Here is an 18,762-nt window from a genome sequence, read left to right as displayed (position 1 = left end):
CTTCCCTCCCTGCCCTCTCTATCTCTTCCTTCCTCTCCTCTCTCTCTTCCTCTCCCCTCTATCCCCCTCTCTCCAGCTCTCCCTCTCTCCTTCTCCTACTCGCTCCCACTTCCACCCCTTCCTCTCCCACTCCACCCCTTCCTACCCCCTCTTCCTTCCTCTCCCTTCCTCCCTCCCTCTCTCTTTTCCCTCTCCCCCTACTCATCCTCCACTGCCCCCTCCCCTCCCGTCCACCTTTCTTTCCCTCCCTCCCCCTCCCCCACTGTTTGATAAGAACATGGCTGCTCTGATTGTGGTTTCTACTTTCCTGGCTGCTTCCTATACAGTTTGACTCCCTTGTCAGTCAATGATCTATCCAACTCAGCCTTAATGATATTTAATGACCCAGCCTCCACTGCTCCCTGAGGAAGAGAATTACACTGACCAACAACCCTCTGAGAGAAAAAGTTTCTCTCTAAGACACCTTATTTTTAAACTGTGTACCCCAGTTTTAGTCTCTCCCATAAGGGAAAACATCCTTTCAGCATCCACCCTGTCAAGGCTCCTTATGATCTTATACGTTTCAATAAGATCACCCCTCATTCTTCTAAACACCAATAGATACAGGCCCAACCTGTCCAACCTTTCCTCATAAGGTATCCCTTCATCCCAGGAATCAGTGAAGTGAACCTTCTCTTCAATGCTTCCAATGCAATTATATCTTTTTTTCAAATATGGAGACCAAAACTACACAGTGCTCTAGATGTGGTCTCACCAACACCCTGTACCAACTGTAGCAAAAGTTCCCTAATTTTATGTTCAATTCCCTTGCAATAAATGACAACATCATATTTGCCTTCCTAATCACTTGCTGCACCTGCATGCTCACTTTTTGCGATTTATGTACCAGGACACCCAGACCCCTCTGTACTGCAATGTTCAGCAATCTCTCTCCATTTAAATAATATGCTGCTTTTCTATTCTTCCTGTCAAAGTGGACAAGTTCATATTTTTCCACATGATACTCCATCTACCAAATTTTTGCTCATTCACTTAACCTATCTATGTTGCTTTACAGGCTCCATATGTCCTCTTCACACTTACTCTCCTACCTATCTTTAGGTCATCAGCAAATTTAGTAAACATATCCTTTTGTCCACGTCACTGATGTAGATTGTAAGTAATTGAGGCCCCATCACTGATCTTGTGGCACCATTGGTTACATCTTGCCAGCCTGAAAATGACATATTTATCCCTCCTATACCATGAGCTCTTATTTTGTGCAGAAACCTTTGACATGCCACCTTGTCAAATGCCTTTTAGAAATTCAAGCACACCACATCTATAGGTTCCTCTTTATCCATGTTGCTTGTTTCTTCCACAAAGAACTCTAGTAAATTGGTCAAACACAATTTCTCTTTCACCATGTTGACACTGCCTGGTTGCACTAAGATTTTCTCCTCCACTCTCTCTCCCTCCCTCTCTCTCTCACCCCATCTCTCTCTCCTCCCCTCCCTCTTTCTCTCTCCCTCTCTCCCCTCTCCCTCACCATCCTGCACCGTCTCTCTCCCTCCCCTCCCCCTCCTCACCCCACTCTCACCTCTCCCCCAATCTCTCTCCCCTCTCTCTCCTGCTCTTTCTCCCTCCCCCCTCTTTCTTCCTTCCACCCTCTCTCTGCCTTCCACCTCCTCTCCGTCTTCCCCCAACTCTCTCTTCCGCGCACCCTCTCACTTTACCACACTCTGTCACCCCTCCTGCTCTCTTCCCCCTCCCTCTCCCCCTCTCTCTCTACCTCTCCTCCCCTCTCCCCTTCTCTCTCTCTTCGTTCCCTCCCCCCTCCCTCCACTCCATCTCTCTCCTTCCCATCTCTTTCTTCCCCCTCTCTCTCTTCCACCCCCCATCCCTCTCACCCCCCCTCCTCTTTGCTTCCCTCTCTGTCTTCTCCCCTCTCTCCCCACTCTTTACCCCTCCCCTCTCTCTCTTTTTCCTTTCTTCACTCCTCTTTCTCTCTTACCCCCGCTTTCTATTTTCTCTTCCCCCTCTCTCTTTTCCCTTCCCCTCCCCTTTCTGTCTCTGTCTCCCCCTCTCCTCTCTTTCTTCCCTCCATCTCTCCAGTCTCCCTCCTCTCTCACCCCCCTCTCTCACTCTCCTCCCCTCTTTCTCCCCCCTCAATCTCCACCCTCTGTCTCTCCTTCCTTTCTCTCTCTCCTTACTTCCTCCCTCCCCCTTTCCCTATCTCTTTCTCTTCCCCTCTTTTCTCTCTTCTCTCTCCTCACTCTCCTCCCCTCTCTCCCACTCTCTCTTCCCATCTCTCTCTCTCTTCCCCCTTTCTCCCATCTCACTCTCTGTCCTGCTCTCTCTCACTCTCCTCCCCCTCTCTCTACCATTCTCTCTCCCCACTTCCTCCTTCCCCCTCTCTCTCCCACTGTTATTTCTCCCTTTCTTCCCCCTCTCTCCTGTCTCGTTCTCTCTCTCTCTCTTCGCCCTCTCTCTCCCCTTTCTCTCTCTCTATTCTTTCTCTCTCTCCCCTCTCTCTCTGTCCCTCCCCTTTCTCCCCTCTCCTCCTTTGCTCTCTCTTTCCCCATTTCTCCCTCTCCTCTCTTTCTCTCTCTCCTCTTTCTCTTTCTCCTCTCTTTCTCTCTCTCCTCTCTTTCTCTCCCTCTCTCTCTCCCCCATTTCTCTCTCCCTCCCTCCATTTCTCTCTCCCTCCCCCCATTTCTCTCTCCCTCCCCCCGTTTCTCTCTCCCTCCCCCCATTTCTCACCTCCTTCACTCTTCCTGTCTCTCCCTCTCCCTCTCTCTCCGTCTACCTCCCTCTCTCTCCGTCTACCTCCCTCTCTCTTCCTATGCCCTCTTCCTCTCCCCCCTCTCTCCCTTTCTCTCTCCCCTTCTCTCTCTCCCCTCTCATTCTCTTCGCCCCCTCACTCTTTCCCCCATCTCTTCCTCTCCCCTCTCTCTTTCTCTCCCCCTCTCTCTTTCCCTCCCCCTCTCTCTTCCTCAATTCCCCTCTCTTCCTCAATCCCCCCTCTCTTCCTCAATCCCCCCTCTCTTCCTCAATCACTCCTCTCTTCCTCAATCACTCCTCTCTTCCTCAATCCCCCTCTCTCTCTCTTCCTGTCTCCCCCTCTTCCTGTGTCCTCTTTCTGGCTCTTCCTCAATCACCCCTCTCTTCCTCCCTCCCACTGTCTCTCCCCTTCCCTCTCTCCCCTTCTTCTCTCCCTCGCTCTCTCCCCCATCTCTTCCTCTCTCCCCTCTCTCTTTCTTCCCTTCTCCCCTCTCTTTTCCTCAATCCCCCCTCTCTCTTCCTCTTCCCTCTCTCTCTTTCTTTCCTTCTCTCTCCCTCTCTCCCCTTCCCTCTCTCATCCTCTCTCCCTTTCCCTCTCTAACCCTCTCTCCCTTCCCCTTCCCTCCCTCACTCTCTCCCCATCTCTTCTTTTACCCCCTCCACTCCCCCTCCCCCTCCTCCCTCCTCCTCTCTCCTCCTCCTCTCCCTTCCTCTCTCTCTCTCTCCCTCCCAAATGAAATCACATATCCCAGCCTCAGGCTCTGTCACCAAGGTAACGATGACGCCCGGAGACGCGGCGCTGCTGCTCGGCCATTGGTTGCTGTTCCCGATCTTAAGTCAGCGGCAATGGCGGCTGGAGGATCATCGGGCGCCGCTGGGCCCGGGTCATGACGGTAATTATGGTGTTAACTCAGATGGATTAAACCGGACGATGTGACACCCGGTAGGGAGCATGGGAAAGATCGGCATCCAGATGGCGAACAGGAAAGGTAGGTGCTGGCGGCCGAGCTCAGTGTAAGTGACAGCGGCCGCTGCTGAGTCAGGGCTTTAAACTGGAGCGGGGTGATTACAGCCACAGCGCAGTCCGCATTTCACCCCATCCGTGCAAACCAACCAGACCGACTTAGGCATAAACATCTACCCTCACCCCAGTCATCAACTGTATCTTTAATGTTTTCAAACATTTTGGTTTCACTTCATGCTCCCAAGAGTGAAGACTGCCTGACATCAGACCTAAATTTGCCTTTAACCGGTGCGAGTTTCCTCCTTGTGCTAATCTGGAATGCTGCTTCTGATTTCGGCTTTTTATGTGTTTTGTATCTGTGGTGTACTTTCATGTGATTCGCCGTTCCCTTCAGGCTGCTTTTTTCTCATTCACTCGCTTACTCACACAATCTTCAGTGTCTGGCGAGTTTAACCAATTTACATTGGACTTAAAAGTCAAGTCATTGGTGCAATTTAGATGTCGTGGGGGGTCCTAACACCTGGGGGCGTTTTCATACTTTTGAAAGCTATTTTGATATTTGCCACACTTCCAGACGAATGTAGCTCCTTTATATATATATAAGCTTTCTGGGTTACCAGCTATTTAGAATTTGGACAGTGTGGCATTGTAACAAATTAGCATGATTTCAGAGCCAGAGAGTATGTGTGTGTATGATTGGATGAATGTATTCTTATATAAAAACAGAATAAGTAAATAATAAACCCCCCTCAGTATTTATTAAATGGCACAATGTAAACTTCCAAAATCTAAGCTTTCTTTTTGGATTTTAACCTCTGAAGTCTCTTGATGCTGTAGCATCATGAAAAGTGTGTGATGATGTCACAATGCAGTGTAAATTATACTTAAATTTGTCAGCAATGAAAAGTCTTTCCTACATTATCACCAGAGAATGGCCAATTGTAGAAGGATATTAATATGGAATAAGATTTTTGTGGGTACTTACCTCAATGTGATAGCAATTTATTATACTCAAAATATACCAACATTGATTGTGTAAATGGAACATACCAAGATAGTACGACATTTAAACAGTAATTAAAAAATATATGGGAAAACTCAGCAGGTCTGACAGCATCTGCGGATGTCTTAGTTCTGATGAAGGGTCATACGGACTCGAAACGTCAACTGTATCCCTCTCAAGACCATAAGACATAGGAGCAGAAATTAGGCCATTTGGCCCATCGGGTCTGCTCCGCCATTCAATCATGGCTGATAAGTTTCTCAACCCCATTCTCCCGCCTTCTCCCAATAAGCTTTGATCCCCTTACCGATCAAGAACCTATCTATCGGTCTTAAATACACTCAATGACCTGGCCTCCACAGCCTTCTGTGGCAATGAATTCCATAGATTCACCACTCTCTGGCTAAAGAAGTTTCTCCTCATCTCTGTTCTAAAAGGCCTTCCCTTTACTCTGAGGCTGTGCCCTCGGGTCCTAGTCTCTCCTACTAATGGAAACATCTTCCCCATGTCCACTCTATCCAGGCCTTTCAGTATTCTGTAAGTTTTAATCAGATCCCCCCTCATCCTTCTAAACTCCATCGAGTATAGACCCAGAGTCCTCAAACGTTCCTCATATGTTAAGCCTTTCATTCCTGGGATCATTCTCGTGAACCTCCTCTGGACTCTCTCCAGGGCCACCACATCCTTCCTGAGATACGGGGCCCAAAATTGCTCACAATATTCTAAATGTGGTCTGACCAGAGCCTTATAAAGCCTCAGCAGTACATCCCTGCTTTTATATTCTAGTCCTCACAATGTTGGCATTTATTTCGAATTTGCCTTCCTAACTACCGACTTAACCTGCAAGTTAACCTTGAGAGAATCCTGGACTAGGACTCCCAAGTCCCTTTGCACTCCAGATTTCTGAATTCTCTCCCCACTTAGAAAATAGTCTATGCCTCTATTCTTCCTACCAAAGTACATGACCTCACACTTCCCCACGTTATATTCCATCTGCCACTTCTTTGCCCATTCTCCTAACCTGTCCAAATCCTTCTGCAGCCTCCCCGCCTCCTCAATACTACCTGTCCCTCCACCTATCTTTGTATTATCTGCAAACTTAGCCAGGATGCCCTTAGTTCCTTCATCTAGATCATTAATGTATAAAGTGAAAAGTTGTGGTCCCAACACTGACCCCTGCGGAACTCCACTAGTCACTGGCTGCCATCCTGAGAAGGACCCCCTTATCCCCACTCTCTGCCTCCTGCCAGACAGCCAATCTTCTATCCATGCTGGTACCTTGCCTCTAATACCATGGGCTCTTATCTTACTGAGCAGCCTCCTGTGCGGCACCTTGTCAAAGGCCTTCTGGAAGTCCAAGTAGATAACATCCATTGGCTCTCCTTTGTCTAACCTACTCGTTACCTCCTCAAAGAATTCTAACAGATTTGTCAGGCATGACCTCCCCTTGATGAAACCATGCTGACTTTGCCCGATTTTACCATGCACTTCCAAGAATTCTGAAATCTCATCCTTAATAATGGACTCTAAAATCTTACCAACGACCGAGGTCAGGCTAATCGGCCTGTAATTTCCCGTCTTTTGCCTCACTCCCTTCTTAAACAGGGGGGTTACATTAGCGATTTTCCAGTCCTCTAGGACCCTCCCTGACTCCAGTGATTCCTCAAAGATCGCCACTAACGCCTCCACTATCTCTTCAGCTATCTCCTTCAGAACTCTGGGGTATAATCCATCTGGTCCAGGTGATTTATCCACCTTCAGACCTTTCAGTTTTCCTAGCACCTTCTCATTGGTAATGGCCACCATACTCACCTCTGCCTCCCGACTCTCTTGAACTTTGGGGATGTCACTCGTGTCTTCCACTGTGAAGACTGACGCAAAGTACCTATTCAGTTCCTCCGCCATTTCTTTGTTCCCCACTACTACTTCTCCAGCGTCATTTTCCAGTGGCCCAATGCCCACTTTTGCCTCTCTCTTATCCTTTATATATCTAAAAAAACTCTTGCAATCTTCTTTTATATTACTGGCTAGTTTACCCTCATATTTAATCTTCTCCCTCCTTATTTCTTTTTTGGTTGTCCTCTGTTGGTCTTTGTAGGCTTCCCAATTCCCTGATTTCCCACTGCTCTTCCCGTATTGCATGCTTTCTCTTTAGCTTTTATGCTGTCCTTGACTTCCCTTGTCAGCCATGGTTGCCTCGTCCTCCCTTTAGTATGCTTCTTTGTCCTAGGGATGAATTTTTGCTGTGTCTCCCAAATTACTCCCAGAAACTCCTGCCATTGCTGTTCCACTGTCTTTTCTGCTAGGCTCATCTCAAAGTCAATTCTGGCCAGCTCCTCCCTCATGCCTCTGAAGTTGCCTTTATTCAACTGTAATACCATTACATCTGATTCCAGCTTTTTCCTCTCAAATTGCAGGGTAAATTCTATCATATTATGGTCACTTTCTCCTAAGGGTTCCTTCACCTTAAGCTCCCTTATCAAATCTGCCTCATTACACATCACTAAATCTAGAATTGCCTGTTCCCTAGTGGGCTCTACCACAAGCTGCTCCAAAAAGCCATCTTGTAGACATTCCACAAACTCCTTTTCTTGGGATCCACTACCAACCTGATTTTCCCAGTCTACTTGCATATTGAAATCCCCCATGATCACTGTAACCTTGCCTTTGTTACACACCTTTTCTATCTCCTGGTGTATCTCGTGCCCCACATCCTGACTACTGTTCGGAAGCCTGTACATAACTCCCATTATGGTTTTTTTACCTTTGCGGTTCCTCAACTCTACCCACACAGATTCTACATCATCTGACCCTACATCATTTCTTGCTATCGATTTAATTTCATTTCTTACTAACAAAGCAACCCCACCCCCTCTGCCAACCTGCCTATCTTTTCGATAGGATGTATATCCTTGAATATTTAGCTCCCAGTCCTGGTCCCCTTGCAGCCATGTCTCCGTAATGTCCACCACATCATACCTGCCAATTTCAATCTGCGCCACAAGCTCATTTACCTTATTTCGTATACTGCGTGCATTCAGATACAACACCTTCAGTCCTGTATTTCCCACCCCCATTCTCATTGTCATCCCTCTATCTGATGTGCTTGAAGTTAGATTCCTAGCCCTTTCCAAACACTCTGTCCTATTTTGTGTTCTGGAGACTTTAATAGCCTCTCCTGGGCTCTCCTTTCTTTTCAGTTTTTTCATAATTTTCCATGAAGTTGAATCCACCCCCCCCACACGCTAACCTGCTGCTTTGTTTCCTACTAGTCATACTTCTTGGAGTTTTACCCTTCCCTCCCCCCCCCCACTTTCTAGTTTAAAGTCCTGTTGACCACCCTATTTACCCTTTTCGCTAGAACATTGGTCCCAGATCAGTTCAGGTGGAGACCGTCCCAACGGTACAGATCCATCCTGTTCCAGTACTGATGCCAGTGCCCCACGAAATGGAGCCCCTTTTTCCCACACCACTCCTTTAGCCACGTGTTTACTTCCCTTATTCTCGTGTCCTATGCCAACTTGCAAGTGGCTCAGGTAGTAATCCGGAGATTATAACCCCTGAGGACCTGTTCTTTAATTTAGTTCCTAGTTCCTGATAATCCCCAAACAGATCCTCTTTCCTAGTCTTACCCATGTTATTTGTCCCGACGTGGACCACAACAACTGGATCCTCCCCCTCCCTCTCCAATATCCTTTCAAGCCAGTCAGAGATGTCCCTCACCCTGGCACCGGGCAGGCAACATACCATGCGGGACTCTCGATCCTGCTTACAAAGGAAGCTATCAATTCCCCTAATTATCGAATCCCCTACAACTACCACTTGTCTTTTTGCTCCCCCCTCTTGAATGGCCTCCTGTGCCATGGTACCGTGGTCAGCTGGCTCATCCTCCCTACAGCCCTCTTCCTCATCCACACAGGGAGCAAGTACCTCGTACCTACTCTCCACAGATGTTGTCAGACCTGCTGAGTTTTTCCAGGTACTTTTGTTTTTGTTCTAGATTTCCAGCATCCGCAGTATTTTGCTTTTAATTTAAAAATATAGTTGGGTGTCTGACATGCACAGAAACCTATCACCAGGTTTACTGAAAAACTCATATATGTGGAGTTTTGGTCCACCAAATGTAGTGTGCACATTGTCTTCTGTAGGGACATACTACATTGAACTAAGCCGCAGAAAACTTGAGTTGAAAAAGGCCAGGTCTTAACTGACACCATGATATACGGAGGGAGTTAATCAGCTAAAACTGCACAGAACTGTGGTAACCTGGTAAACCATGCTTACAAAGGCAGGGCAGAGGCTTGGTAATTTGTCAAATGGGCATCATCTCTTGACCCTTCAAAGCCTCTCCACTATCGACAAGGCTCAAGTCAGGAGTGTGATGGAATACTCAGCTCTTGCCTGGATGAGTGCAGCCACAAAAACACTAAAAAAAAGCAAGAGCAAAGCAGTCCACTTCATTGCCACCTCTGTCACTGAACTCAGTCTAAAATCCTTTCCACTACTGGTACGTAGTGCGAATTTCAACCACATTTTTCAAGATGTGCTTCAGCATGTCACCAAGCTTACTTTGGCAGCATCTACCTTCCCATGACCTCTTGGAACACCACCAATTGCAAGTTTCTTTCCAAGTCACACACCATCCTGATTTGAATATATACCACTGTTCTTATATTGTTGTTGGGTCAAAATCATGGAATTCTCTAGGTAACACAGTGATGGGAGCACCATCAACACAATGACTGTATCATTTCAAGGAGTAGACTCGCTATCTTTCAGGACAACTAAAGTTTGTCAATAAATGTGTTCTTCCCAGAACCTCCACCATCCCTAGATCAAATTTATAAAGAAAAGATATTCTGATTTCACACCTGATCCAAAATACTTTTAACTGAATTGTTTTTGCTGATTTATATATTTAAAAAAAAAGGTTATTTTCCCTAAAGTCTGGGCCTGATGGAACTGTAGGCAGCAATCTTGTCGAGTATCATATCTTTATTTCCAAGATATTAGCATGTTAAAATAATTTTTCTTCAAAGAAGTTTTGTAGCAGAACCAGGTGCCTTGGTTCTGAAGAAAGATCATTAGCCTAAAACGTTAACTCTGTTTCTCTTTCCACAGATGCTATCAGACCTGCTGAGATTTTCCAACATTTTCTATCTTTATTACCTTGATTCTGGAAATCCATGCCTACAATCCCAGTAATTCTGCCAGGATTACAAGTGCATGTGTCCTCCATGGCTGATTCTACTGGAGTTTGTGGGGTCAGCAGGAAGACACCTAATTTACATGGGGCTGGCTATACCCACGCCACTGCTGGCATGTTTCTGGTGTCCATCTGCCATGTTTTAAAGTTGTTCTCTGGATGTGGGTGAAGTTGGCAAGTCTACATTTATTGACCTTAGATAGTGGTGGTGGACCCTCTTCTTGAACTGCTTATTGTTGGCCATTAAGCCCCTCAAGCTTGATCTGCTGACATTCAATGAGGTCTTGGTTGATTTGCAGCTTAACTCCATATATGGGCTTGTGTCAATAGTACTTTCGCAATAATGTTACAGCATTCCATAATATTGATCCAGAGACAGTGATTGACAGCAAATTCTGTCCATGTCGGGATGGTATGTGACTTGGATGGAAATTTCGAGTGGATGGCAATCCCATTGCATTTTTGCTCTTCCCCTTCTTGTTGGTAGAGGTTTCAGGGAGGCGGGGAGTGTGCTGTTGAAATAACCTTGGTGAGTTGCTGTGGTGCATCCTGCAAATCAAAGATATGATGACTCCCCTCACCTGGCACACCTCATCCTGGAGGTTCCACTTGCACCCACCTTGTCTCACAGTGCACTAGCCTGGCGTAATTTACTAGGTCCTTACTTAGCTCATGGAGTGAGTCCAGTTCCTGAGTTTGTGTCTATCATTATTGGCCTTGTAAGGAGCTGGTAAATCTCTGAATTACATAGCTCTACATAGGGCAGAATTTAAGCCAAGAGGGAGAGTTGCAAAGTTGGAGGTGGGTGGGAGGGTGCAGGGTGGGACCCTACCTCCCCATGATTTAGTTTGGAGCAGGATGGTTTGCAGGCAGCCTTCCCAAACGGTCACCAATTGAGGTCCTTGTGGGCAATTAGGGGCTTCATCCCACTTATGACCAGTGGCAGGCAGAGGATATGCATGTGGGGAGATTGACCTGCAACCCTTGTCAGGTTTGTTTGAACCCTAGGGTGGGGAGAGGGGGGTGAGATTCCACGTTCAAAGACACAGTGCCTTATTGACAGCCCCAGCATTGGGAGTAGGTGGTGGTGCTGAAAGTCACCTCCATGCCCTTTCCTCTGACCCAGCTCCCTCACCTCACCGATGATCCCTCCCCAAGACCTTCATCCTACAGAACCACCCCCCCCCCCAAGGAAATCTGAACCCCATTTCCCAGTATGCTGACTTATAGCATCATGCTACCACCTTGGTGGCATTGCTGGTAATTGAGAGTTGCAGGCCTCTCTGATTAGCCAGCAGATCTCAGGGCAGAATTTCTGCCCTGCTGGGGGACATTCAGCAAATAAATGTCCGCCGAGGAGCTGGGAACCCCAGCGGCAGGGTTCCCGCTGCCAGTGAGGGACTTAACTCCCTTGGGATCCTGGAAATCAGGCTGACGAGTGTGCCGTCAATTTTGGTGGCAGATTCAGACGCCCCCAGCCCACCATCTTCATTAAATTCTGTCTATAGTGTAAACAGCAGAGAAGCAGGCAATTCGACCTAATGGTCTATGCCGGTGTTTATTCTCCACATGAGCTTCCTCCTACCATTCTCTATCTCTTTCTCTTTCATGTTTATCTCGCTTGCTGTAGATTGGTAGAAATTGGCACACTTGTAATTGGGTCATATTCTGGTAAATTCTGCTGGACTCCCATTTAGTTGCAGTAAGGAATTTGGCAGATCCCCCCTACCACCACCCCCCAAAGGAAACCTGGGCCCCACTCTCCAGTATGCTGACTTATAGCATCATTGCGCCATTCACTTTGAGCATGGTGATTAAAACAAAAGGAACTGTGATTAAATGTTCTTATTGGAATCAGTCTTAAAATCACTATGTGAAAACTATATCCAGCACGCTGGTAAGATGTTCAGAAGGATCAGAATAAACATCGCTTTGATTTAGCAAAGCATGTTGCAATTAATTTTAGACAAAGTCACTTAGAATTACAATCTCTCGAATTATTTCATTTAATGGTGATGGATTTAAATTACATTGACGTTCCCAAGAGTGATAATTTGCAAGAAATTAATTTTGTACTGACTGTCATTACTGTTTGAACACAGCAGCTGCTGTTTTATCTAGGCAATGTTCCTTCTGCAATTTAACTAGTCAATCACAGAAATATATAAGGCTTAATTTGATTTGTATCTACAGTCCAAAATAAGAAAAACACTTAGGAACTGGAGAAATCTTGTTGATTTGAACATCTGATGGCCATGTCCCTTCTAATAGTGATTTAGAAAAATACACTGCTCTGAATTTTGCAGTCGGTGCAAAGCAACAGCACTTGCTGCTGACCTCGAAGAAAGCTGCTCTCAAAGATCTAGGAGTTTTTGTGGCATGAATTTGGTCTTTTCCAAAGTTAATTTCAACCTGGTGCCAAGTCAGGGGAGGTTGTGGCACAGTGATAATATCACTGGATTAGTACTCCAGAGGCCCAGGCTAATGCTATGGGGACATGGATTCAAATCCCACCATGGCAGCTGGTGGAATTTGAATTCAATTGAAAGCTAGTCTAATGGTGACCATGAAACCATTGTCAAATGCCATGAAAACCCATCTGGTTCACTAATGTCCTTTAGAGAAGGAAATCTACCATCTGGTCAATGTGACTCCAGACTCAAAGCAATGTGGTTGACACTTAAGTGCCCTAGCAAACAACTCAGTTGTGTCAAATCACTACAAAATCTAAAAAATGGAATGAAACTGGAAGGACCTAGGCAGCAGAAACAACAACGGCACACCCAGCCCTGTCAACCCTGCAATGTCCTCCTTACTAACATCTGAGGGCTAGTGCCAAAATTGGGAGAGCTTTCCCACAGACTAGTCATAGTCACGGAATCATGCCTTACAGACAATGTCCCAGATACCATTATCACCATCCCCAGGTCTGTCCTGTTGGTGATAAGAGGTGGCGGCACAGTGGTATACAGTTGGGAGGGAGTTGCCCTGGGAGTCCTCAACATCGACTCTGGAACCCATGAAGTCTCATGGGCAAAGGTAGTTACCACCTACCTTCCCCCCCCTCAGCTGATGAACAGCTCCTTCATGTTGAACACCATTTGGAGGAAGCACTGAGGGTGCAAGTGCAGAGAATGTACTCTGGTTGGGGGACTTCAAAGTCCATCACCAAGAGTGGTTTGGTAGCACCACATGGCTGCTAGACTGGGTCTGTGGCAGGTGGTGAGGGAACCAATAAGAGGGGGAAAACCTACTTGACCTCATCCTCACAAATCTACCTGTCGCAGGTGTATCTGTCCAAGACAATATTGGTAGGTGTGACTACCACACAATCCTAGTGTAGACAAAGTCCCGTCTTCACATTGCGAACACCCTCCATCATGTTGTGTGGCACCACCACTGTGCTAAATGGGATAGATTTCAAACAGATTAATGGCCATCCTGAGGCATTGTGGGCCACCAGCAGCAGCAGAATTGTACACAACCACAATCTCATGGCCCGACATGTTCCCCGCTCTACCATTACCATCAAGCCGGGGGAATCAACCCTCGTTCAATGAAAAGTGCAGGAGGGCATGGGCAGGAGCAGCACCAAGCATACCTAAAAATGAGGTGTCAATCTGGTGAAACTACAACATAGGTATACTCGCATGTCAAACAGCGTAAGCAGCATGCGATGGACAGAGCTAAGCGATCCAACTACCAATGGATCAGATGTTCTGCAGCCCTGCCACACCCAGTCGTGCATGGTAGTGGACAATTAAACAACTCACTGGAGGAGGAGGCTGCCCAAACATCCTCGTCCTCAATGATGGGGGAGCCCAGCACATCAGTGCAAAAGCGAAGGCTGAAGCATTTGCAGTCATCTTCAGCCAGAAGTGCCAAGTGGATGATCCATCTCTGCCTCCTCCTCAGGTTCCCAGCACCACAGATGCCAGTCTTCAGCTAATGTGATTCAATCCACGTGATATCAAGAAACAGCTGAAAACACTGGACACTGCAACAGTTATGGGCTCTGACAACATTCCAGCAATTGTGCTGAAGATTAAAGCAAAATACTGTGGATGCTGGAAATCTGAAACAAAAACAAAAATAGCTGGAAAAACTCAGCAGGTCTGACAGCATCTGCGGAGAGGAATACAGTTAACGTTTCAAGTCTGTAAGACTCTTCATCAGAACTAAGGAAAAATAGAAATGTGGTGAAATATAAGCTGGTTGAGGGGATGAGACAGGTAGAGCTGGATAGAGGGCCAGTGATAGGTGGAGGCAAAGAAGAGATTGCCAAAGATGTCATAGACAAAAGGACAAAGGGGTGTTGACAGTGGTGATATTATCTAAGGAATGTGCTAATGGTGACATTAAGGGTAGATAGCAGGACAAGCAAGTGACAGATGGCCCTAGTGGGGGTGGGGTGGGGGGAAGGGGTCGAAATGGGCTAAAAGGTGGAAATAAAACGAAAGATCAAAATAAATTTAAAAATAGGTGGGAAAAGAAAAATATATTTTAAAAATTATTAATTATTGGTAAAAAGGGGATCAGAAAGGGGTTGGGGATGGAGGAGAGAGTTCATGATCTAAAGTTGTTGAACTCAATGTTAATTCCGAAGGCTGTATAGTGCCTAGTCGGAAGATGAGGTGCTGTTCCTCCAGTTTGCGTTGGGCTTCACTGGAACATTGCAGCAGGCCAAGGATGGACATGTGGGCATGAGAGCAGGGTGGTGTGTTGAAATGGCAATCAACAGGGAGGTCTGGGTCACGCTTGCAGACAGACCGAAGGTGTTCCGCAAAGCAGTCACCCAGTCTGCGTTTGGTCTCTCCAATGTAGAGGAGACTGCATTGGGAGCAACGAGTGCAGTAGACTAAATTGAGGGAAGTGCAAGTGAAGTGCTGCTTCACTTGAAAGGAGTGTATGGGCCCTTGGACGGTGAGGAGGGGGGAAGTAAAGGGGCAGGTGTTACACCTTCTGTAGTTGCATGGGAAGGTGCCGTGGGAGGGGGTTGAGGTGTAGGGGGTGATGGAGGAGTGGACCAGGGTGTCCCGGAGGGAACGATCCCTGTGGAATGCCACCAGGGGGGTGAAGGGAAGATGTGTTTGGTGGTGGCATCATGCTGGAGTTGGCGGAAATGGCGGAGGATGATCCTTTGAATGCGGAGGTTGGTGGGGTGATAAGTGAGGACAAGGGGGACCCTATCATAATTCTGGGAGGGAGAGGAAAGATTGTACTGAAGACTTGTGTTCCAGAACTAACTGTGTCCTAGCCAAGCTGTTCTAGTACAGCTACAATGCTGGCATCTACCCGGCAATATAGAATATTGGCCAGGTATCTCCTGTCCACCAAAAGCAGCACAAATCCAACCTGGCCCAGTCTACTCTCAATCATCAGCAAAATGATGGAAAGTGTCGTTGACAGTGCTATCAAGTGGCACTTACTGAACAATAACCTGCTCACTGATGCTCAGTTTGGGGTCCGCCACGGCCTCTCAGCTCCTGACCTCATAAGAGCCTTTGTCCAAGCATGGACAAAAGAGCTGAATTCAAAAGGTGAGGTGGGAATCATTGCCCTCGACATCAAAGCCACATTTGACCAAGTGTGGCATCAAGGAGCCTGAGAAAAACTGAAGTCAATGGGAATCGCGGGGGAGGGGAAAACTCTCCACTGGCTAGACGCATAGTGAGTAGATGGTTGTGGTTGTTGGAGATCAATCACCTCGGTCCTGGGACATTGCTGCAGTAGTTCCTCAGGGTAGTGGCCTAGACCCAACCATCTTCAGCTGCTTCGTCAATGACCTTCCTTCCATCATAAGGTCAGAAGTGGAGGTATCCACTGATTACACATTGTTCCGCACCATTCATGACACCTCAGATACTAAAGCAGTACATGTTCATATGCAGCAAGACCTGGACAATATTCAGGCTTGGGCTGACTAGTGGCAGGTAACATTCGTGCCATGCAAGTGCCAGGCAATGACCATCTCCAACAAGAGAAAATCTAACCATCTTCCCTTGACATTTAATGGCATTGCCATTGGAATCCCGTGCTATCAACATCTTGGGGGTTACCACTGACCAGAAACTGAACCAGACCAACCATATATATACTGTGGCTACAAAAGCAGGTCAGATGCTAGGAATTCTGTAGGGAGTAACTCACCTCCTGACTCCCCAAAGCCTGACCAACATCTACAGGGCACGAGTCAGGAGTGTGATGGAATACTCTCCACTTGCCTGGATGAGTGCAGCTCCAACAACACTCAAGAAGCTCGACACCATTCAGGACAAAGCAGCCCACTTGATTGGCACCCCATCCATCACCTTAAACATTCACTCCCTCCACCATCGATACACAGTGGCGGCAGTGTGTATCATCTCCAAGATGCGCTGCAGGAATTTACCAAAGGCTCCTTCGACAGCACCTTCCAAACAAATGACCTCTCCCACCTAGGGCAAGAGCAGCAGATGCATGGGAACACCACCACCTGTAAGTTTCCCTCCAAGTCATACACCACTCTGACTTTGAACTATATCACCATTCCTTCACTGTCGCTGGGTCAAACACTTGTAACCCTCTTCCTAACAGCACTGTGGGTGTTCCTACAACACATGGACTGCAGTGGTTCAAGAAAGCAGCATACCACACCTTCTCAAGTGCAATTAAGGATGGGCAATAAATGCTGTCCTAGCCAGCGAAGCCCACATCCCATGAACAAATTTTTAAAAAAATGTCAAGGGACCTCCAGGCATCCAGAAACAGTGGTGTTATCAGGCAGGCTAAGCAGCGAATCACATGAAGAATTTTCACAGACAGCAAACCAGGGAGTATAATGCACTGATTATCCTCAACTTTGTTATAAATGTTACAGAGAGCGAAATAAAGATTAGGGCATACACATTAAAAGCTGAAATATCATTAACTTTAAAAAATATATTTTTATTGTTTAAAAAATAAATTTTTATCTGAATGGAAAAAATATAGCTTTATGTAGAAAAATGAAGTTTTATATAGAAAAATATAGTTTTCTAGAGGTAGAGAGGTTCTTCAGCAGTAGGTATGATTTATTACAATGTTAAATCCTACACCTTATTAAGTATGCATTTTAACAAAGCGTGATATTTCAGCAAGATTTCCAGAAGATTTCAGTCTATGGGGACTTCAACAGCTCACCCTGTGTAGAAGCAGGGAATCACTGACAACTTTTGGATTCCCATGTTTAATTGTGCATGTGCGGATGCCAAAAGCTGCTGTTAGTTTCACAGTTGTAATGACAGCAAATGCTGACTATTTTGCTGTCTTTACAACTGAAAGATTTGGGCCATTCTTTCTTTGTCAGATGTAATGGGAATACATATCTGATGAACATGATCTTGGTGATCAGTCAGGACTAAAAATAGAGTTGGAGATGTTGCAATGGGGCACTATTGTTGGCAGTGGATATAGGGTATGGGCCCTGATAACATCCAGGTGGTACTGCAGAAAACTTGTGCTCCAGAACTAGCAGGACCATTAGCCAAGCTGTTTCAGTGCAGCTATAACACTGGCATCTACCGGACATAGTGAAAAATTACCCAGCTATGTCCTGTCAGCAAAAAGCAGGACAAATCCACTCTGGAAAATTACTGCCCCATCACTCTACTTAACACCTTCTACCACTTTGCTGATGGTTTAATCAAGCAGCACCTACTTAGCAATAACCTACCCACTGACGTTCAGTTTTGGTTCTGCCAGGGCCATTCAGCTCCAAACCTCATTACAGCCTTGGTCCAAACATGGACATAAGAGCTGAATTCCAGAGATGGGGTGAAAGTGACTGCCCTTGACATCAAAGAAAATTTAGGGATGGGCAATAAAAAAGGCAGTGACACCCACATTCTGTGAAGGAATAAGTAGTGAATGGTCTGCAGCCAGGGCGGGGAACAAGGGTAGCACAGGTGCCAGTTCATTTGGGAGCATGGTCACACATGAGTTCTGCTGTGGCGGATTTGGGTGACAAATTCAATGGACTGCTTTCAGAAGGAGGTTGATGGGTATGCATAATGAAATGCTTGCTGCATTGGCAAGCCTGCCAGAAAGCCTGCATTCATTGTCAAGGAGCATGAAGGAGTCTGACACCAACTTGACACAGGGCTTGCACAGAGCTTTGAGCTCAATCCTCCAATGTGGAAGTGGTGGCCAATTCTATTAGCACACTTATGGACTCAACCATGATTCAGCCTCTGATGTCCAATGTCTGAGCTTCCACTGCAGTAACAGCAACTTGTATTGCTATAGTGCCTTTAATATATTACTGTATCTAATATAACCACAGCATATTGAGAGAGTCACAACTGAGTTGGGCTAGTCATGTAGCCAGAATGCCTGACACTCGCTTGCCGAAGCAAATCTTCTATGGAGAGCTTGAGTCTCGGGTTCCCTGTTATGGCGGTCAAAGGAAGCACAATGAGGACACTCTGAAGACTTCACTTACACTTAGGATATTGACTTTGAATCCTGGAAGCTGTTTGCCTTGGATCACTGCACCAGGCATGGCCAAATAAAACTGGTGCGCCCCCCTTCGAAAATAAACAGATATCAGAGGCAGAGAGAAAATGCGAGGAGAGGAAATCCCAAGCCAGCAACTTGTCCAAAGCTCAGTCATCTGTGATATACTGTCCTAGTTGCAGCAGAACCTTCTGGGGCCAGATCGGCCTTAGCAGTCACCTATGTGCCTACCGCAACCCTATCAAACACCCCACATGCTGAACATGGTCATCTTTGCCTCGAAGGACAAATAGGAGACATCAAAGGCCCTTCAGGTGTTATAAAACAAGACTTGACACTGAGCCACATAAG

At 46.5% G+C, this 18,762-nt stretch overlaps 1 protein-coding gene across 3 annotated transcripts in view; it reads left to right on the top strand.

Annotated features, from left to right (window-relative positions):
• The first annotated feature begins 3,610 nt into the window (after positions 1 to 3,610).
• spata7 (spermatogenesis associated 7) overlaps positions 3,611 to 18,762 on the top strand; it is a 95,456-nt gene continuing 80,304 nt past the window's right edge. For all 3 annotated transcript variants that reach the window (XM_078562303.1, XM_078562305.1, XM_078562304.1), the window contains exon 1: positions 3,611 to 3,752. In XM_078562303.1, the coding sequence (XP_078418429.1) occupies positions 3,716 to 3,752 (37 nt within the window). In that variant the 5' untranslated portion in view covers positions 3,611 to 3,715. The remainder of the gene's footprint in view (positions 3,753 to 18,762) is intronic.

This window comes from Cetorhinus maximus, chromosome 18 (genome assembly GCF_964194155.1).
Source record: "Cetorhinus maximus chromosome 18, sCetMax3.hap1.1, whole genome shotgun sequence".
Taxonomy (NCBI): domain Eukaryota; kingdom Metazoa; phylum Chordata; class Chondrichthyes; order Lamniformes; family Cetorhinidae; genus Cetorhinus; species Cetorhinus maximus.
Note: the sequence above shows the minus strand (reverse complement) of the source record. Positions and strands in the feature narration are given on the sequence as shown.